This window comes from Oncorhynchus nerka, linkage group LG7 (genome assembly GCF_034236695.1).
Source record: "Oncorhynchus nerka isolate Pitt River linkage group LG7, Oner_Uvic_2.0, whole genome shotgun sequence".
In the NCBI taxonomy this organism is placed as follows: domain Eukaryota; kingdom Metazoa; phylum Chordata; class Actinopteri; order Salmoniformes; family Salmonidae; genus Oncorhynchus; species Oncorhynchus nerka.
This window is the reverse complement of record NC_088402.1, coordinates 69277127-69299752: the sequence shown is the minus strand read 5'-3', so window position 1 is coordinate 69299752 and position 22626 is coordinate 69277127. Positions and strand designations below refer to the sequence as shown.

Genomic DNA, 22626 nt, shown 5'->3' with positions numbered 1-22626 from the left:
AAAGTTTGAAAATGCTGATTTGCCTCTGCCCAGATTCCATGTGGGTGACGTGTGGTGCACAAGATGCGCTGTCCTTCACTCTGTCTTGTGACTATTTGATCTGAACGAACCGTGCCTCAAGCATGTCGACAGAATGAAGTTTTTTAGACTTAATGTAAATTATCCTTCATTATATTTGGTCAAACATGACTGGCGTCTAGCCTATATTTCTATAATTAAAAGTCTCATTAAAGTTTAGCTACATTTTCTGGCGCTTCGTGTCTGCATCTGTTTTGGACATGTAGCCATTCGGACAACTTAAATCAATGTTCTTGTCTGATTTTTTTGATTTTTTTACTTGTCCAGAACAACCATTAATGTTGAGCATTTGGCTTCTAAAACCATGATTTGGTCAAACCGTACACCTAAATTAAAGTGCATTGATTCCTGCCATGAAAGTGCCTGCCCTGCCTCTGACTGTGCCTGCTGTGATGAGAGAGCTACTCACATTCCCTCTCCCTCCCCTGTGCAATGCATTTTGAGGAAAAACTGTTAAAATAAATAAGTATGCTGTTAGTTGGAGAGAGGAGTGTCTTTTCTCAACTCAATATTGTGCGATTGACACAGTTTTAAAAACCAACGTTTCTGGCATGTCTTTGAGCAGTAGAGCGTGCAAATGTTTTTAGGATATTACTGCTAGATGAATCAACTACATAGCTAACTATCAGCACTATTTAAAAGTTGCCGCTCTAGCTAACGTGTTTTTTGGTTTCCACTTCCTCAGGTCTTGAATTATCCCCAAATGAATTAGCCTATTAGCTAGTGCACAAAAACATTTAGACAAATGGGTCTCTATTGAGCAAAAAGAAAATCTCAATTCTAGTGTGCTATTTTGACAGTAGAATATATCAAGAATAACCTAATTGTCAACCCAAAATGTTTGATTAACATCACTCGTTAAGGTTGAACATGTTTGGTTAAAAATCTATCATAGCATCTCAGGAGTCGATTTTTCAACAACAAAAATTTGCGCTGAATGTATTTTATAAGGTGATTACTAATTTAATGGGCTGGTGCCACCAACTGAGAAAGTTAGTCTGGAGCCCTGACCTTTCTTTTCATTATCTTCTCAGTGTGAGACTCCAGGCAGGCGGTTGTTCACTGTCAGAGGTCTGTTGTGGAACATCAGATTTGTGATGGCAAGAACTCACAAAGAGAAGACTGGCACTGTACTACTTGTTAGTGGATGGTGCGTGCCAAGAGACCAGAAGACAGATGCAGTCAAAGCAGGGTGGAGGATCCATGTTTTGTCTCCTGGCATGCATAGATTAGATGAAACTAGCTTAATATTGTTGCTTTATTGCACTTGTTCCATTTGTTTACATAAGAGCCCCCATCCAGTGAAATGGCATACATTGCTGCACCACATGTGTTGATAGTTGGGTGTTTACTGGGTCTTGTTGAGCATCTGCTCAAGGACTAAATGGCATTGACCTGACTGAGATTTGACTTCTTGCTCTATTCATTACACAGCACTGTTGGCGGGTGGATCATGTTTCGAAAGAAAGTGATTATCCCCATGTTGTGGAGAGCACAGATAATTGTTTTATGGGACAACTGGCACTGTCCATGTCAGAATGACAATTAAACCAAGCTACCAGCCAAGCTAACAAAAATACAGCAGATGTTGAAAGTGCACATACACTGACATAGACCCAGTACTATTAGGAAACTTAGTCATGGTTCCATTCAGCTCTGTGTTTGGGGAGTGATGGGGCTTTAAAAGCCTGTGTTTCAATGATTGGCACAATGATGGGGAAGCCCTGGCCCAATCCTAAATCGACCCCTAAGCCCTACTCCCTATGCAGTTGTGGAGATCTGACTGGAATTGGCAGGTGTAAGAAATATGGTAATCGTTCCATCTTGCCCTCTGATAGGCTAGGGTGTAGGGGCTTGGGTTGATTTGGGATTGGGCCTCTATCTCATATGAGACAGGCAAGTAGCAACGCTGGAATAGTCTACCGTTGGGGCAGCCTGGCTTTATATTAGGCACCTCTGTCTCTATGCAATTCTTTGCCAGTCAGACCAACAACCTAATGATTGCTTCCAGGAATAGAGAGGGACTCGCTTCGCCAGTCTGCATTATATTTTCAGCTTCCAGCTAAAGAAAAACAACTTGTTTTTCTGTTCTGGCCCTGTGGTGAGCCGTGGACGAAAGAACAAAATGCTCAAACCAACCAGTGCCTTTGTCAGCAGAGAAACAGATGACAGCTGCTCAATTATTCAAATCTTGGCTAAACCTTGTTGATTTCTCTAGTACAACGATGAATTATGTTATGGTCTGTGGTTGGCCTGATTTGATAGTGTGTCGCCCATGTTTATCAATCAACATCATGCGTCTGCATTGAATCTCCATGCATATGTACACACACCCCTGTTACACATGGGTCATTTACTTGCTGAATAAGAATTGTATTATTGCTGTTTTTCAGTCTTATGGTTCAGAATGTGCTAGTACTGTGTATTGAGAAATGGCGTGTCCTTGTTTTCTGTATAAGGGGGTTATTGGTGTCTGGCATTTTGATGGGAATGCCTAATCAGTAGGGTTGGGCGACCTATATCAAATTAAGTCAAATCTATTTTTGTGCGATATTCCTAATGCCTGTAATATTTTAATGTTTTTATGAGCTTTTGTGCACTTGTTTTCGTGTTGTCTTTTTGGTCTCATCTCCTTTGCTCTTTCTGTGCTCTGTATACCTTCCCATTTATACCAGAGATCTGTATATAATGACAAGATGCTCATGTCTCTGCCTTAACAATGGGAGCCGTTGTCCAAAGGCGGGAAGGCAGGCAACAAGCTTAGCCCATAGAAACGCATTGGGTTTATTTTGGACAGATTATAGTGAGAGTGAAACTTCTCGCTTTGCTTCTTCCTCTATGGTTTACACACAAACCAAGCCCCTGCCACTCAAAACAACAAAGATGAGCGATCACTTCTTCTTCTCTGACGAGCGATTTCAACTATTTGAATTTGAGGTTTGGCCCCAACAGAATTGGTCATATGGACAAATGTTTTGAGACATTATTTTACTGTAATAGACAAGTTAACCTTTTCTATCGATTGCGAGCAGAGCAGACACTACTAAAACAAAGACTATCAGTGAACACTGATTCTGGAAAATAAATGCTCAGTTTGTCGCGTGCATCCTTGTGGTACCACGTGCTGCTAGCAGCTTTTTATCTGAAGACTGTTGTACTAGCTGTCTAGTCTGTGTAACAATAAACACAATTATAAGGAATTGGCAACTCATTGTCATTCTGAGAAATAAGGTAGGTCACTTGATTTTAACATCTGAACAAAGTGGACAAGCTAACATGCTGTTCAAACAGTTAGGGACGGACCAAAGGGTGTGTTTCATAACAATTCTAAGTTGGCTAAACTTGAAATATAAAGATTAGCTGGCTACTCACTAGCAGGTGGTCTTGTGCTTAAAGTTAAAGTTAAATAAAAGATCCCAGACATTTTCCACAAAAACGTATTTCTCTAAATTATTGTGCACAGATTTGTTTACATCCCTGTTAGTGAGCATTTCTACATTGCCAAGATAATCCATCCACCTGACAGGAGTGGTATACCAAGCAGCTGCTCATTACACAGGTGCAACTTGTGCTGGGACAATAGAATGTAGAATAAATAGAAATAAAATGTTCAGTTTTGTCACAACACAATGCCACAAATGTCTCAAGTTGAGGGAGTGCAATTGGCATGCTGACTGCAGGAATGTCTACTAGAGCGTTTGCCACATAATTTAATGTTAATTTGTCTACCATAAGCCACCTCCAATGTTGTTTTAGACAATTTGGCACTACGTCCAACCGGCCTCACAACCGCACTGTAACCACGGCAGCCCAGGACCTCCACATTTGGCTTCTTCACCTGCGGTATTGTCTGAGGCCAGCCACCCGGACAGCTGATGAAACGGTGGGTTTGCACAACTGAAGAATTACTGTACAAACTGTCAAAAACGTCTGCGTGCTCGTCATCCTCACCAGGGTCTTGACCTGACTGCAGTTTGGCGTCGAAATCTACGTCAGTAGGCAAATGCTCACCTTTGATGGCCGCTGGCATGCTGAAGAGGTGTTCTTCACGGATGATTCCCATTTCAACTGTACTGTGCATACGGTGGTGTATGGGTGAGGGGTTTGCTGATGTTGTGAATGGAGTGCCCCATGGTGGGGATATGGTATGGCCAGGCATAAGCTACAGACGACAAACACCAGATCCTGAGGCCCATTGTCGTGCCATCCATCTTTTTATTTTACCTTTTTTTAACTAGGCAAGTCAGTTAAGAACAAATTCTTATTTTCAATGACGGCCTAGGAACAGTGGGTTAACTGCCTGTTCAGGGGCAGAACGACAGATTTGTACCTTGTCAGCTCAGGGATTCGAACTTGCAACCTTTCGGTTACTAGTCCAACGCTCTAACCACTAGGCTACCCTGCCGCCATCACCTCATGTTTCATCGCGCACCAGCGACTCCTGTGGCGGGCCGGGCGCAGTGCGCACTAACCAAGGTTGCCAGGTGCACGGTGTTTCCTCCGACACATTGGTGCGGCTGGCTTCCGGGTTGGATGCGCGCTGTTTTAAGAAGCAGTACGGCTGGTTGGGTTGTGTATCGGAGGACGCATGACTTTCAACCTTCGTTTCTCCCGAGCCCGTACGGGAGTTGTAGCGATGAGACAAGATAGTAGCTACTACAACAATTGGATACCACGAAATTGGGGAGAAAAAGGGGTAAAATGTTTTTTTCAAATTTAAAAAAAAAAAAAGAAGAAGAGGAGTGGGACAACATTCCACAGGCCACAATCAACAGCCTGATTAACTCTATACGAAGGAGATGTTTGCACGAGGCAAATCTTAAGGTATCTGTGACCGACATGCATGTCTCTATTCCCAGTCATGTGAAATCCATCGATTTAGGGCCTAATGACTTCATTTAAATTGACTGATTTCCTTATTTGAACTGTAACTCTCAAGTCTTTGAAATTGTTAAATGTTGCGTTTTATATTTTTGTTCAGTGTAATACCCGTGTTCATTTTATATAGCCTCATGCTTATTCGTAGAAGTTACGCATGGTTCTGGTTAAATTTGTAACAAAACAAGCATTTTTATAGACTCTTAAAAACCAGATCAGTGAATATTGAAAAAAATAGCATGTTAAAATGATAAAATTATTACTGGGTCTCATGGTTGTGGAAGGCTTGGGCCTATATTTAGCGTCACAATGTTGTGAATCATTCTAAGTTAGAAAATAATTGAGAAGTGATTTTTAGGCCATATCACCCTGCCCTGCTAATCCGGGTGAATGGATTTATCCCACGTTTTTTATAATAATAAATGCTATAAAATTTTACTAAAACATTTCAAATCTTTTTTACATTTATATTCAATCACATCTCTAATTATGCTTGGGAATACATTGGAACAGATTATGAAAATGTAAAACCACTTGGAGCTCATTTGCTGGTGTTTTTAGTCTAAAATCCCCCACAGGCCAAATTCAGCCCGCGGCCCACCAGTTGGGGAACCCTACAGGCAGGCTAAACCCTGTCTGGCCATGTGACTGACTGACTTGACTTCTCACGCCCCGTCAATCACAACCTCTTCCCGGTTCTCTTTTTTTTGGTCCAGCTTTCTGTTCTGTGTTAGATCTGCTTCATCCTCCTGGGAGGTCCCTAATTCCTATATGTAACACCACTACTAGGATATAATGTCTCTCTGCTCTTCTCTCTCCATACAATGCTAGAGGATCTTTGGCTGTCAAAGGAAATTAGTCAGAGTGAGATTGAAAAGGGGTTTGGGTGTATTACCTCTGGTGTGCATTACTCCAGTTTTTTTTCATTGACAGGGACAAATGGCGTTAACTCACTACAGAGCCAATAACAGGAACAGTCATTCGGCTGTTTCTTGTCTTGTGGCTTATGATGATTTCTTCAACACCTGTCTCTATAATTTGAGTTGCAACACATGCAACCTGTCTGATACAGCCTTGCTTTCACACATGGGAAGGATGGACTGCACCAGACCACTGCTAACCAAACACACCCTCTCCTCTCTCATTGCAGTGATGGAGACCATGGCTGTGAGCACGTCTGTGGTGGGGCCTGATGAGTTTGACCGCAACGCGCCGCGGATCTGTGGCGTCTGTGGAGACAAGGCCACAGGCTTCCACTTCAACGCCATGACCTGTGAGGGCTGCAAAGGCTTCTTCAGGTGGGTACTGACCAGGACAGGTACACTATGCATGGGATGGTTTTGCTGGCGGGTCCAGTTTGACTTGGAACAGAAAGGGTTATCTTGAAAGGGTTGTCTATTTCCGGTTGCTTGCCCTAATGAACACAATGTAGTGGAGTAGCCTGTGGGGCTCCAGGGCTTATTATGGCTCAATATTTCCCACACAGCGGAGGACATACCACACTGTCCGGGAATAAAAACAATGTAGTTTATTAGGCAATATTGAAATGATCTGACAGCCTCCGATTCAAGCCAAACTAAAGTGCTGTCCATATGGAAGCTTATTATCTGGAATCTTTATAAAGCTAGAGCAAGCTGGTCTTTTGAGCAGGAACGGGAGAATGTATTTTTGTTTCATGACAAGGAATAGGCCGAGAGGGTGTAACTTTATTAATGTGGCCTACAGACTGTAGGCAATTAAAGTCACAGTTATGAAAACTTAGGACACTAAAGAGGCCTTTCTACTGACTCTGAAAAACACCAAAAGAAAGATTCCCAGGGTCCCTGCTCATCTGCATGAACGTGTCTTAGGCATGCTGCAAGGAGGCATGAGGACTGCAGATGTGGCCAGGGCAATAAATTGCAATGTCCGTACTGTGAGACGCCTAAGACAAGGAGACAGGACGGACAGGACGGCTGATCGTCCTCGCAGTGGCATACCACGTGTAACAACACCTGCACAGGATCGGTACATCCGAACATCACACCTGCGGGACAGGTACAGGATGGCAACAACAACTGCCCGAGTTACACCAGGAATGCACAATCCCTCCATCAGTGCTTAGACTGTCCGCAATAGGCTGAGAGAGGCTGGACTGAGGGCTTGTAGGCCTGTTGTAAAGGCAGGTCCTCACCAGACATCACCGGCAACAACGTCGCCTATGGGCACAAACCCACCGTCGCTGGACCAGACAGGACTGGCAAAAATTGAGGCGAAAAGACGAGTCGCGGTTTTGTCTCACCAGGGGTGATGGTCGGATTCGCGTTTATCATCGAAGGAATGAGCGTTACACCAAGGCCTGTATTCTGGAGCGGGATCAATTTGGAGGTGGAGGGTCCGTCATGGTCTGGGGTGGTGCATCATCAGACTGGGCTTGTTGTCATTGCAAGAAATCTCAATGCTGTGCGTTACAGGGAAGACATCCTCCTCCCTCATGTGGTACCCTTCCTGCAGGCTCATTCTGGCATGACCCTCCAGCATGACAATGCCACCAGCCATACTGCTCGTTCTGTGCGTGATCTGTGCGTGGCCAGCAAAGAGCCCAGATCTCAATCCCATTGAGCACGTCTGGGACCTGTTGGATCGGAGCATGAGGACTTTTGTCATTCCCCACAGAAATGTCTGGGAACTTGCAGGTGCCTTGGTGGAAAAGAGGGGTAACATCTCACAGCAAGAACTGGCAAATCTGTTGCAGTCCATGAGGAGGAGATGCACTGCAGTACTTAGTATCTGGTGTGGCCACCAGCTGCATTGACTGTTACTTTTTGACCCCGCCTTTGTTCAGGGACACATTATTCTATACATGTCTGTGGAACTTGTTCAGTTTGTCTGTTGTAGATTCTTATGTTCATACAAATATTTACACATGTTAAGTTTGCTGAAAATAAACGCAGATGACAGTGAGAGGATGTTTATTTTTTTGCTGAGTTTATATGGATTAGAGAAAGTTCCTACAAGAAAGAAGGAATAATGCCAAACATCTCAGGCATCGTGTTGTTCTCATTAAACTCAACCATTAACTCTTAAGTCAGCTGTCCTCTCATGTCTGTCGTTCCCAATTTGTTCTTTTGGAGAAAGGTCAGCTGACACCTGTAGGTACCCCAGTGTGTGAATATGTGGGAACAATAGGGACTCAAGTACTTATCTCTGGGTGTTTTATTTATGCTTTTGGTGTGTTTATCTATTTCTGAACTTTGTGTGTATCTACCTGTGTGTGTCTACCTGTGTGTGTGTGTGTGTGTGGCTTGTTGTAAATGGGAGGCTGTATGAAAAAAAAAAAAAAATCCTTCAAAGTAGATTTATGATTTTTCCAACGCCGATACCAATTTATTGGATGACCAAAAAAAGCCGATACCGATTAAATCTGCCTATTTATTTGTAATAATGACAATTACAACAATACTGAATGAACACCTATTTTAACTTAATATAATACATAAATAAAATCAATTTTGCCTCAAATAAATAATTAAACATGTTCAATTTGGTTTAAATAATGCAAAAACAAAGTGTTGGAGAAGAAAGTAAAAGTGCAATATGTGCCATGTAAGAAAGCTAACGTTTAAGTTCCTTGCACAGAACATGAGAACATGTGAGTCTTCAATATTCCCAGGTAAGAAGTTTTAGGTTGTCGTTATTATAGGAATTATAGGACTATTTCTCTCTCTACCATTTGTATTTCATTAACCTTTGACTATTGGATGTTCTTATAGGCACTTTAGTATTGCCAGTGTAATAGTATAGCTTCCGCTCCTACCTGGGCTCGAGTCAGGAACACAACGACAATAGCCACCCTCGAAGCAGCGTTACCCATCCACAAAAGTTGCGGCCCCTCTGTAAGGGGAACAACCACTCCAAGTCTCAGTGAGTGACATTTGAAATGCTATTAGTGCGCACCCCGCTAACTAGCTATCCATTTCACATCGGTTACACAAGCCTAATCTCGGGAGTTGATAGTCATAAACAGCTGCTGGCAAACACAGGAGTGCTGTTTGAATGAATGCTTACGAGCCTGCTGCTGCCTACCATCGCTCAGTCAGACTGCTTTATCAAATCATAGACTTAGTTATAATATGATAACACACAGAAATACGAGCCTTAGGTCATTAATATGGTCGAATCCGGAAACTATCATCTCGAAAACAAGGCTTTTATTCTTTCAGTGAAATACGGAACCGTTACGTATTTTATCTAGCGGGTGGCATCCATAAGTCTAAATATTCCTGTTACAATGCACAACCTTCAATGTTATGTCATAATTACGTAGAATTCTGGCAAATTCGGCGGCTCAAACTGTTGCATATACACTGACTCTACATGCAATGAACGCAAGAGAAGTGACAATTTCACCTGGTTAATATTGCCTGCTAACCTGGATTTCTTTTAGCTAAATATGCAGGTTTAAAAATATATACTTCTGTGTATTGATTTTAAGAAAGGCATTGATGTTTATGGTTAGGTTCACATTGGAGCAATGATGCGCACCGCATCGATTACATGCAACTCAGGACACGCTAGATAAACTAGTAATATCATCAACCATGTGTAGTTAACTAGTGATTATGATTGATTGATTGTTTTTTTATGAGATACGTTTAATGCTAGCTAGCAACTTACCTTGGCTTACTGCATTCGCGTAACAGGCAGTCTCCTCATGGAGTGCAATGAGAGGCAGGTGGTTAGAGCGTTGGACTAGTTGACTGTAAGTTTGCAAGATTGAATCCCCGAGCTGACAAGGTACAAATCTGTCGTTCTGCCCCTGAACGAGGCAGTTAACCCACCGTTCCTAGGCCATCATTGAAAATAACAATGTGTTTTTAACTTCTCTAGGGTAGGGGGCAGCATTTGGAATTTTGGATGAAAAGCATGCCCAAATTAAACTGCCTTCTACTCAGGCCCAGAACATAGGATATGCATATAATTAGTGGATTTGCATAGAAAACTCTCTAAAGTTTCCAAAGCTGTTAAAATAATGTCTGTGAGTATAACAGAACTGATTTGGCAGGCGAAAACCTGAGAGAAATCCATTCAGGAAGTAGAGTTTTTTTGTTGTTGTAGTTTTCTATTCAATGCCATTACAGTATCCATTGACTTAGGACTCAAATTGCAGTTCCTATGCCTTCCACTAGATGTCTTTATAAATTGTTTCAGGCTTGTATTCTGAAACACGAGGGAGTAAGAGCAGTCTGAATGAGTGGACCCTGCAGTGTCAGAGCTTTTTCATGTGCGCAACCAGAGAGAGTGCCTTTATTGTTTACCTTTTATATTGACAACATTATTGTCCGGTTGAAATATTATAGATTTAGGCTAAAAACAACCTGAGGATTGAATATAAACATCGTTTGACATGTTTCTATGAACTTTACGGATACAATTTGGATTTATGGTCTGCCTGTTGTGACTGTGTTTGTGCCTGTGGATTACTGAAGAAAACACGCAAACAAAACGTAGGTTTTCGGATATAAAGAGACTTTATCGAACAAAAGGAACATTTATTGAATAAATGAATGTCTTCTGAGTGCAACCATATGAAGATCATCAAAGGTAAGTGATTCATTTTTATCTCTATTTCTGACTTGTGTAACTCTTCTACTTGGCTGGTTACTGTTTGTTTTTTATTTTAATTTTTTATTTCACCTTTATTTAACCAGGTAGGCTAGTTGAGAACAAGTTCTCATTTGCAACTGCGACCTGGCCAAGATAAAGCATAGCAGTGTGAACAGACAACACAGAGTTACACATGGAGTAAACAATTAACAAGTCAATAACACAGTAGAAAAAAAGAGAGTCTATATACATTGTGTGCAAAAGGCATGATAATAATTACAATTTTGCAGATTAACACTGGAGTGATACATGATCAGATGGTCATGTACAGGTAGAGATATTGGTGTGCAAAAGAGCAGAAAAGTAAATAAATAAAAACAGTATGGGGATGAGGTAGATAAAAATGGTTGGGCTATTTACCGATAGACTATGTACAGCTGCAGCGATCGGTTAGCTGCTCAGATAGCAGATGTTTGAAGTTGGTGAGGGAGATAAAAGTCTCCAACTTCAGCGATTTTTGCAATTCGTTCCAGTCACAGGCAGCAGAGAACTGGAACGAAAGGCGGCCAAATTGAGGTGTTGACTTTAGGGATGATCAGTGAGATACACCTGCTGGAGCGCGTGCTACGGGTGGGTGTTGCCATCGTGACCAGTGAACTGAGATAAGGCGGAGCTTTACCTAGCATGGACTTGTAGATGACCTGGAGCCAGTGGGTCTGGCGACGAATATGTAGCGAGGGCCAGCCGACTAGAGCATACAGGTCGCAGTGGTGGGTGGTATAAGGTGCTTTAGTGACAAAACGGATGGCACTGTGATAGACTGCATCCAGTTTGCTGAGTAGAGTGTTGGAAGCAATTTTGTAGATGACATCGCCGAAGTCCAGGATCGGTAGGATAGTCAGTTTTACTAGGGTAAGTTTGGCGGCGTGAGTGAAGGAGGCTTTGTTGCGGAATAGAAAGCCGACTCTTGATTTGATTTTCGATTGGAGATGTTTGATATGAGTCTGGAAGGAGAGTTTACAGTCTAGCCAGACACCTAGGTACTTATAGATGTCCACATATTCAAGGTCGGAACCATCCAGGGTGGTGATGCTGGTCAGGCGTGCGGGTGCAGGCAGCGAACGGTTGAAAAGCATGCATTTGGTTTTACTAGCGTTTAAGAGCAGTTGGAGGCCACAGAAGGAGTGTTGTATGGCATTGAAGCTCGTTTGGAGGTTAGATGGCACAGTGTCCAAGGGCCGGAAGTATATGGAATGGTGTCGTCTGCGTAGAGGTGGATCAGGTAATCGCCCGCAGCAAGAGCAACATCATTGATATATACAGAGAAAAGAGTCGGCCGAGAATTGAACCCTGTGGCAGCCCCATAGAGACTGCCAGAGGACCGGACAGCATGCCCTCCGATTTGACACACTGAACTCTGTCTGCAAAGTAGTTGCTGAACCAGGCAAGGCAGTCATCAGAAAAACCGAGGCTACTGAGTCTGCCGATTTTAGAATATGGTGATTGACAGAGTCGAAAGCCTTGGCAAGGTCGATGAAGACTGCTGCACAGTACTGTCTTTTATCGATGGCGGTTATGATATCGTTTAGTACCTTGAGCGTGGCTGAGGTGCACCCGTGACAGGCTCGGAAACCAGATTGCACAGCGGAGAAGGTACGGTGGGATTCGAGATGGTCAGTGACCTGTTTGTTGACTCGGCTTTCGAAGACCTTAGATGGGCAGGGCAGGATGGATATAGGTCTGTAACAGTTTGGGTCCAGGGTGTGTCCCACTTTGGAAAGGGGGATGACTGCGGCAGCTTTCCAATCCTTGGGGATCTCAGACGATATGCAAGAGAGGTTGAACAGGCTGGTAATAGGGGTTGCGACAATGGCGGCGGATAGTTTCAGAAATAGAGGGTCCAGATTGTCAAGCCCAGCTGATTTGTACGGGTCCAGGTTTTGCAGCTCTTTCAGAACATCTGCTATCTGGATTTGGGTAAAGGAGAACCTGGAGAGGCTTGGGCGAGTAGCTGCGTGGGGGGGGCGGAACTGTTGGCCGAGGTTGGAGTAGCCAGGCGGAAGGCATGGCCAGCCGTTGAGAAATGCTTGTTGAAGTTTTCGATAATCATGGATTTATCGGTGGTGACCGTGTTACCTAGCCTCAGTGCAGTCGGCAGCTGGGAGGAGGTGCTCTTGTTCTCCATGGACTTCAGTGTCCCAGAACTTTTTGGAGTTGGAGCTACAGGATGCACATTTCTGCCTGAAGAAGCTGGCCTTAGCTTTCCTGACTGACTGCGTGTATTGGTTCCTGACTTCCCTGAACAGTTGCATATCGCGGGGACTATTCGATGCTATTACAGTCCGCCACAGGATGTTTTTGTGCTGGTCGAGGGCAGTCAGGTCTGGAGTGAACCAAGGTTTATATCTGTTCTTAGTTCTGCATTTTTTGAACGGAGCATGCTTATCTAAAATGGTGAGGAAGTTACTTTTAAAGAATGACCAGGCATCCTCAACTGACGGGATGAGGTCAATGTCCTTCCAGGATACCCGGGCCAGGTCGATTAGAAAGGCCTGCTCACAGAAGTGTTTTAGGGAGCGACAGTGATGAGGGGTGGTCGTTTGACTGCGGCTCTGTAGCGGATACAGGCAATGAGGCAGTGATCGCTGAGATCCTGGTTGAAGACAGCTGAGGTGTATTTGGAGGGCCAGTTGGTCAGGATGACGTCTGAGGGTGCAATTTTTAAAATTAGTAGTTCTAACTGTTTGGGTATGGACCTGGAAAGTATGACATTACTTTGCAGGCTATCTCTGCAGTAGACTGAAACTCCTCCCCCTTTGGCAGTTCTATCTTGACGGAAAATATTATAGTTGGGTATGGAAATCTCCGAATTTTTGGTGGCCTTCCTGAGCCAGGATTCAGACACGGCAAGGACATCAGGGTTAGCAGAGTGTGCTAAAGCAGTGAGTAAAACAAACTTAGGGAGGAGGCTTCTGATGTTGACATGCATGAAACCAAGGCTTTTTCGATCACAGAAGTCAACAAATGAGGGTGCCTGGGGACATGCAGGGCCTGGGTTTACCTCCACATCACCCGCGGAACAGAGGAGGAGTAGTATGAGGGTGCGGCTAAAGGCTATCAAAACTGGTCGCCTATAGCGTTGGGGACAGAGAATAAAAGGAGCAGATTTCTGGGCATGGTAGAATATATTCAGGGCATAATGCGCAGACAGGGGTATGGTGGGGTGCGGGTACAGCGGAGGTAAGCCCAGGCACCGGGTGATGATGAGAGAGGTTGTATCTCTGGACATGCTGGTTGTAATGGGTGAGGTCACCGCATGTGTGGGAGGTGGGACAAAGGAGGTATCAGGGGTATGAAGAGTGGAACTAGGGGCTCCATTGTGAACTAAAACAATGATAACTAACCTGAACAACAGTATACAAGGCATATTGACATTTGAGAGAGACATACAGCGAGGCATACAGTAATCACAGGTGTTGAATTGGGAGAGCTAGCTAAAACAGTAGGTGAGACAACAACAGCTAATCAGCTAGCACAACAACAGCAGGTAAAATGGTGTTGACTAGGCAGGGATGGTCGGATTAACTACACACAGAGCCTGAGTGCGGCTGGGGCCGACAGATAAAACATAAACAAGCAGAATGGAGTACCGTGATTAATGGACAGTCCAGCATGCATCAGCTATGTAGCCAAGTGATCAGTGTCCAGGGGGCAGCGGTGGATGGGGCAGGGAAGCTAGACTGGCGAGTATTATCCAGGTTTAAAAAACTGGCTGGCTGTGTAGAAGGTAAAAGCCGCTAGCAGTGGCTAACAATGACTAAATAGCTTGTAGCTAGTTAGCTGGTTAGCTTCTGGAGGTTCTTGAATGTGTTCTAAAAATTAAAAATAATCGCGATTCCGTATCACATTGGGTGAGGCAGGTTACCGGAAGGTATAATCAAATAAAAAATCGAAAAGAGATTGAAAGTAAATATGGGTCCAGTGAGTGGTTGGGACGCGGCGATTCAGACAGTTAGCAGGCCTGTGCTAACAAGCTAACAGTTAGTAGGCCGGGGCTAAACAAGGTAGCAGTTAGTGGACCGGGGCTAAACAAGCTAGCAGTTAGCAGGCCGAATTAGCAAGCAAGGAGATAGCAAGGGCTAGAAAGTTAGCCTTTGGGGGACGTCGCGATGGGGTGAGTCTGTTTATGCCTCTTCATGCGGTGACATCGATAGACCGGTCGTGGGTCTGGATATTGTAGCCCAGGAGTATGCTTCGGTGGTAGCACAGGAGCTCTGGCCGGGCTAGCTTCAAGCTAAGTGGATGGAAACGCTAGCCAGGAGTAATCATCCGGGGTTGCGGTTATCTAGTTAGCTAGTTGTGAAGATCCAGCTGAAAATGTTCCGTTTGCGGTGGGAATCCGGGGATAAAAAATTATAATTTGTAATGATTTGTCTGCTGCGGCTTTCGCCGTAAAGCATTTTTGAAATCTGACACAGTGGTTGGATTCACAAGAAGTTAATCTTCAAACCGATGTAAAATATATTTTCAGAATTTATTTTCAGAATTTTTATAATGAGTATTTCTGTATTTGAATTTGGTGCTCTGCAATCTCACTGGATGTTGGCCAGGTGGGACACTAGCGTCCCACATACCCTAGAGGTTAACTGACTTGCCTAGTTAAATAAAGGTGTAAAATCGGCCAAATAGGTGTCCAAAAATACCGATTTCCGATTGCTTTGAAAACTTGAAATCGGCCCTAATTAATCGGCCATTCCGATTAATCGGTCGACCTCTACTTCAAAGGGCACGCTGCGTGACTGCTCATGATATGTTTTTTTCTGTGAGAGGGGTAGTGTGTCTTTCTTATTCCGTTTGTGTGTCTGCAAATGTAATCCAGTTGAGTAATAAGCCCATCTGCCTCCATTTTGCAAAAGAAATCCAGTGTTTTTAATGTCTCTGTGTATATTTGAACGTGTCAGTGAGCCAGGTTTCAATATCTCTGTCTCGCTGTCCCCACCAGACGCAGCATGAAGCGTAAGGCTTGTTTCACCTGCCCCTTCAACGGCAGCTGCACCATCACCAAGGACAACCGGCGGCACTGCCAGGCCTGCCGGCTCAAACGCTGCGTGGACATCGGCATGATGAAGGAGTGTGAGTGCTCAGAGACTGATTGCTAAATGGTCATAAATACAGTAACTTCAGCACTTTAAGTGCTAGGCTCATGCTGGCTAAAGACTACATCATATAGGCCTAATGTAAAAAAGCAGTACAGTATAATGTTAGTAGAATCTGTTTTACTGTACATTCATGCATAGTCATTGTTGCCTGGACATGCTCTTTATGTTTTAGATATCTGTATTTTTGATCTGTTTCAGGAAACTAGGCATATGTCGCGTGTCACTACTTCACACGAGAGCCACTTGAACATAATCTTATTATTTATTTTTTTAATCAAAATGCCTTTTTGACAGATAAGCCTTCTGGAACATGTGAACTTTCATGTGCCTTAATAACGAACTTGTATGCCATCAGTAAATACGAATACAATTACTTAATTACAAGCCTAGTTGGTTTAGCCACAGAAAAAGGAAGTAATCTTCCCACTAGCCATGATTGGCTGAGATAATGAGTGGGCTGGACATGCCGAGAGATGAGTTGGGATTGTTCTGCCATATAGCACGCTTCTGTCTATTTCAGCTGGTCAGTATGTGTAGGTAATCCTGTCTAACACTGGTTTTAATTTTTTTTTAAAGTTTACATAGTAGAACTGCATAAGTGTTGCTCTCCATTTTCTGGAGGACCGAGTTTTGAAATCAGTGGAATTAGTTTATGATAGCTAAGGAGATGAAGAACACCTGTCTCCGGATTACATCTTCAAACTAAGGGCAACCTTGGAATCTGTAACAGGAAGAGGCGTCCATCCATGATAGTCTAGCTAGCTACATTTTCAGATTTGAGACATTTCAAATTTTGACAGTATTTTCTTTCAAGTTAAAGTGTACTGTTAGCTGACTCGCTAGCTAACGTTACGTGTATGATCTTGTTATTCGTATCTGAGCCATTTTGCTTGGCTAGTTATAGCCTAATGTTGGCTAGCTAACACTGAACCTGGTTTGTTAGCTACTTGCAGATTCATGCAGGGTAGTAACGTCATGAGTTGGGATTATGGTTAATTGTTTACCTAGCTAGCTACATGTCTTAACAAAAGACTCCACTATGCAAGTAACGATTTCAGGTGCTTTTGTAAATTCAGTCTTGCCATCTACTTTGATTTCAGAGCACTCTCGTCTGACTGTGCCAGAGCGCAGAATAACTGATGAATTTATGAACGCTCAACACTCGTTGAATATGACTGGTGTCAGTAAGCGTCCAGCAAAAAATAATAATTAAATTGTTGGCAGCAGCACAGTTAGTCACCAACGCTCTGAATAACATGAAAACAGCCTAACCAGCTCTGCTAGGGCAAGTAAAGTGGTCAGAGTGGGGTGTTCTCTCATTTGTGTCTGGAAGTAGCTAGCAAAGTAGCCAATGTTAGCCAGTTAGCTTGGGTGCTTGACTGCCGTTGTGACGTCAGAATGCTCGGATCTCCTCATCAAATAGTGTCCAGTGTGCGCTCTGAAAGCTCCGAGAGTGAAATGCTCTGAATTTACGAACGGACAATCTGACAGCACATTTGCAGCCACCAACGCTCTGGATAACATAAAAACAGCCTAGCTCTGCTAGGGTGAGTATTGTTCAGTGAGCTGTTCTCTCATTTGTGTCTGGAAGTCGTTAGCCAGTTAGCTTGGGTGCTTGACTGCTGCTGTTAGTACAGAACGCTTGTGTCAACCCTTAGAGATGGGTCAGGCTAAAGCTTAAGAGGGAGTGAACGATGGTGAATGGGTGTAGACAAAGAAGAGCTCTCCAGTTGGTACCAAAACGTTCAAAGTGAAGATACAAGTTTAGCAACTTTCAAAGCAGAATTACTTGCCCATTGTTCCTCAAATATATTGTATGATTTACTATTTTGTAGCTCTCTGTGTCTGCTTTTATCCAGTGTAAAAACACTTTCTAATTTTGCTACACAAGATTGAATCAAGGCGTTCAGTCACATTTGGATTGCATTCAGCCAGAAAATAGACCAGGGCTGTACTGTTTTACATTCTGTACTGTATTAGAAAATATGTGGTGGTTTCAGAATATTTAGACAAATTTACTGGCTAAGTCATATTAATCCTGCTTTATGAAATACCCTCCACTTTACTGTGCCGGAACACCAACAAATCCGCATGGTTATGAAAATAGACAAGTTGTGCATTTTGAGGTGACAAAGAGAGAAGGGGAAAGAGTGGGGAAAGACCAGTCCAACAATGATACTCTTTCTCCTGTCCGTTACACAATGGTCCGATACAGAGTGGTGCTGCTGCCCTGTAGCCTAGCCTGCAAACAGTCACAAGCCTAAATGAGCCCCCTGGAAAATAAAGAGGATTCAAACCACTAAAATGGCCTCTATGTCTGCACAAGTGCTATAGCTTCAGGCCATGGGGTCATGGATGAGGAGGGAGCTGCCTGGCGCTGCATGCCCCAGTCATGTGGACCTCACTCGTGTAAAAAACTATGTGGTATGAAACATTTCAGGCAGAGGTCTGGCACAGAATGAGACTTGCGATTGGATGAGCATGGTGACTGAGCAATTGTCGAGCTGTGCTAAGCTTGATGTGGATACAATCGGAGGCGGTTATTTAAAGTGTTAAAATGTTGATCTTCTTTAAATGTTGCCTGTTGGTCCTCTTTTTTTGGACTGCTACAGTTACGGTATGTGTCTCATTTAGCACTGTATGTACACATGAATAAATCATGTTTTTGTGTGTGTTAATGACGGTTGACATTGATGACCCGTGGGTGTAGTCTTAACACTGTAATTGGTCAATCCGAGCCTCGCCCCTAAAGATTTTTTGTTGCTTCTTCAAAGCACCGCTGCCATGCTGAGGATCCAGCCACATTGTCCGCAGTTGTTAGTGTTAGTGCCAAGACAACAGAGCAGGCCTGCCCACTCGGCGCAGCCTGCCAACTCAGTGAGCAGTACACAATTACTCATGCTCCCTTAAGCTGCAGGGTTGCCAGGAATAGCGCCTCTGTGCTCATTCTGCATGGAGGTGCCTCCTACCTTACTTTCTCTGAGTAATAGAGGGATTGTAGTAGTTGTGGTGATATTAACAATATCCTGACCCAGAGTATTAACACCCTAGAGTCGATGTCCGCGCCCCGAGAAAATAGTTTAAATCTTCTGTTTGGGAACATTTTGGCTTCACAGATTACAATGGCGATGGACAGAGTTGTGGATAAAACGTTAACTGAATGTCGCCATATCCTATGCAGTGGCTTGTTGTCGGCCACTCAAGTCAAAGCGAAACTACAGTCATAGAGCCTCCCTGTGTGGCAAAGCAAGTTACAAGATTATCTAATCAATGGAAAATGGAATTAAAATGAAGGATATGCTACAACAACCAAGAGCCAACAGGTATGCTGCTACTTAATAATTTGAATAGAGGTGTTATTTGGATCTGTAGGATAAGGAGAAAGCGCATGATGCCTTAGTTAGCCTAGCTAGCTAGCTTCTCTCAGTTTGATGCCGTCAAAACAGGTACCACATAATCATATTGAATGATAAATAAACTAGCTGTGACAAACTAGAAGTTAGTACACTAGCGCAAGTTTGGTTGGTTGCTGTCTCTCTCTCCCTCATCCTTGCTCCTGTATCACTTGCTCACATTACTCACACCACAAGGCCCCTCCTACACCTGCTAGAGCGTCTCTCCCTCGCACTTTATCAGCTCTGTTAATAAAGTCGCTTACAAATTCACATCGTTGCTGCCTCCCTCACTCTGACCAAGTCTCTCTTGCCTTCTCTCCTCTCTTTCTCCCCCTCTTTCTCTCTGCTGTCCTTCTCTTTCACTCTCCTCTCACCTTTCTCTCTACTCTTGCTCTCCTTTTCCCTCCTATATCCTTCTCCCTCTCTGCTCTCTTACTCCTTTGCTCTCCTTTTCCCTCCTATATCCTTCTCCCTCTCTGCTCTCTTACTCCTTTGCTCTCCTTTTCCCTCCTATATCCTTCTCCCTCTCTGCTCTCTTACTCATTTGCTCTCCTTTTCCCTCCTATATCCTTCTCCCTCTCTGCTCTCTTACTCCTTTGCTCTCCTTTTCCCTCCTATATCCTTCTCCCTCTCTGCTCTCTTACTCCTTTGCTCTCCTTTCCTCTCCTTTTATTTCTCCTATTTATACTTCTTTCTCTCCTCATTCGCTCGTTCTTTCTCCCGCTCCTTCCTCTTTCTCGCTCTACTTCTCCCGTTTCTCTTGCCTTCTCTCCTCTCTCTCCTTTCTTTCTGCTCTCTGCTCTCTTCTCCCTCCTTTCTCTCTGCTCTCTCCTTGCTCTCTTCTCATCTTTCTCTCTTCTCATCTTTCTCTCTCGCCTTCTCTCCTCTCCCTCCTTTCTCTCTGCTCTCTCCTTGCTCTCTTCTCATCTTTCTCTCTCGCCTTCTCTCCTCTCCCTCCTTTCTCTCTGCTCTCTCCTTGCTCTCTTCTCATCTTTCTCTCTGCTCTCTCCTTGCTCTCTTCTCATCTTTCTCTCTTGCCTTCTTTCTCTCTCCTTTCTCTCCTTCTCCTTTCTTTTTCTCTTTCTCTTGCCTTCTCTCCTTCTTTTGTTCTTTCTTAATCCTCTCTCTCACCCTGCAGCTCAGTCCTCTGCCATGTCGATCCAGGCATGAGGCTAATGAATAAATGTGAACAATTTTGTGGTAAACAGCTCGATTTTCTGGCCTCCGCTGTCTCACACTTTACCGCTGTGCCATCCAAACAAAAAGGCACTGTGAAATACTATCCAGACAGCACAGCAGACTATTGCTGGTGAACTCTGGGAAATTACCACACGCTTGCCTGGCTGCGGCGGTGGTCCTTCTGACTATGCCATGCTAGATGGGCTACTCGGTGTCCCATTCTGGCCTGATGTCAGCCAGGCAGCAGTAGTAAAATAAGATTCTATCATAGAGTAAAGCTGGTCCAACTCTAGTTCTGAACAGTGTTACTGTATGTTGTTGCCATTGTTGATAATCCTTGAATATGGCAATAGATTAAATAAAATGTTTAGCTGCAGTGGACTAGTCCAAAAGCTAGCATATAACACAAACCAGATGCCTGGTTGTGGTTAGTCAGCTCCTAAAGTGTTTTGGTTTTATCACCTACATCATGTATGTTTCCTTCAATCTGCTGTTCAGTGAAGACTATTGGCAAGTGATAAACATAATGTATTTGACCACAGCTGCTGTTAATGGCAGACAAACTTGATTTAGCAGGAATTCTATCTGTCCATGTGTGAAACGGGCAACATATGTTTTACTGTTGCGTAATACATTTTCTGACATGGGTGGTAAAAGAAATTTTTTGCTAATGAAGTGTGCAGGAGTTTGTAGAAAACATCAGGCATGACAAGATTGCCCTGCCATGAAGATGATTCCCATTTTGTGATGGGGGGGGGGGAATCGATAGTTGCATATTGGGGTATTATTTTTGACGATATATTGTATAGTTTTGACAATCACAATATAATTTTTGCGCTAGTTGGCTGTACCTGCAACAAAACTCCCATATTTTTCCTTCATAGAGAGCCAATTTGTTTTCAGCACTTTTATTTCCATGACTGAGAGACTCGTTTTCTCATGTGGTATCTTGTCCATGTGCAGCACACATATGGTGTTTGGAACATCAAATCAAATGTTTTTAGTCACATGTGTGGAATACAACCATACAGTGAAATGCTTACTTACGAGCTCCTAACCAACAATGCAGCTTTAAAAAATACGGGTAAGAAATTAAAGTAACAAGTAGTTCAAGAGCAGCAGAATCGCAATAAAATAACAGTATTGAATCGCAATCCACATAGAATCGTGAGAATCGCAATATATATATTGGCACCTAAGTATAGTGATATCATGAGGTCCTTGACATTTCTCAGCCCTATTCACATTCAGGAAAGGCTTTTAGCTTTTTATTGCTAGTTATTTAAAGTTATTTAGCAGTTAGTCTGTCTGATTATTTGTTTCATTATTGAAACTAAAATTAGCTTAGTTTCTATTTATTTACTAGTGTGCAGTAAAGCTGTCCCTGACTATATATGTATACACTGTCTATATCCTGGGCAACCTAGAGTAGTTTGTTCTTTCGACCAATCGCTTGATTTACATTTTTAAACGTTATTGTTCCCTATACAGACACACCCTATGTGTTTTAATAAAATAACTTATATTGTCATTGCCAACTATGTTAAAATAGCCTACATAAAGCCAACAATAATTAACCTTGCAGCCTGCAGGTAGAAAATATCCTGGTAAAAACATTGGCTACACATGGCCTGAAACATGGAACTTGGGTCTGGCCTGAAGCTGGCACGAGCAAACTTGCAACATTTGTATAAAATATTCTGGGTCCTCAGTTTCCTGTCCAGTGAGCTCTAGACTTAGGCTATTTGTGCCAGGGATAAGAAGTAATCAGGTAGGCCTATTTTATGACGTTTCCACCAGATAAGAGCAATACCTTTTCCTCCTTTCACGCCGAGTGGTTACCAAGAGAGCTGGTAAGATATTTCAGATATCAGATCCCCAAATGGGCACACATTTGTGCGCAAGCCAGGTAGCCTGGGCATACTTCTATGCATAATCCGCTGCGTGTCCTTACTCAACATTGACAGGAGCACCACAAACAAAAGTCTGACTATATTGACAACTCCTAAATGGAATGAAATAAACCAACTTGCTCCTCACAAGTGTAGCCTAGGTTGTGCGGTCCTCGAACAACGTGTTCACTCCGAAAATGACAACGGTAAAAGACTAATAATATATTGAACGCATTAACAGAAATGACCGTAACCAAACATACATTGTAGATCAGAAAATGATAGGAACGGTCGATGTTGGTGTGCCATCCCCGCGGCCTCCACAATGGATTAGTCCATTGAGACAGGCGTGGATCAGACGGGTGTCTTGTGTCCCATTAAAACATATATATACAGTACCAGTCAAAAGTTTAGACGCCTACTCGTTCAAGTGTTTTTCTTTATTTTGACTATTTTCTG

At 43.3% G+C, this 22626-nt stretch overlaps 1 protein-coding gene across 3 annotated transcripts in view; it reads left to right on the top strand.

Annotated features, from left to right (window-relative positions):
• LOC115132270 (vitamin D3 receptor A) overlaps positions 1-22626 on the top strand; it is a 101691-nt gene that overhangs the window by 58126 nt on the left and 20939 nt on the right. For all 3 annotated transcript variants that reach the window (XR_003864052.2, XM_029664728.2, XM_029664729.2), the window contains 2 exons: positions 6107-6254; positions 15545-15675. Coding sequence is in view for 2 of the 3 variants with exons in the window: in XM_029664728.2 (XP_029520588.1) it covers positions 6109-6254; positions 15545-15675 (277 nt within the window). In the remaining variant the exon portion in view is untranslated. The remainder of the gene's footprint in view (positions 1-6106; positions 6255-15544; positions 15676-22626) is intronic.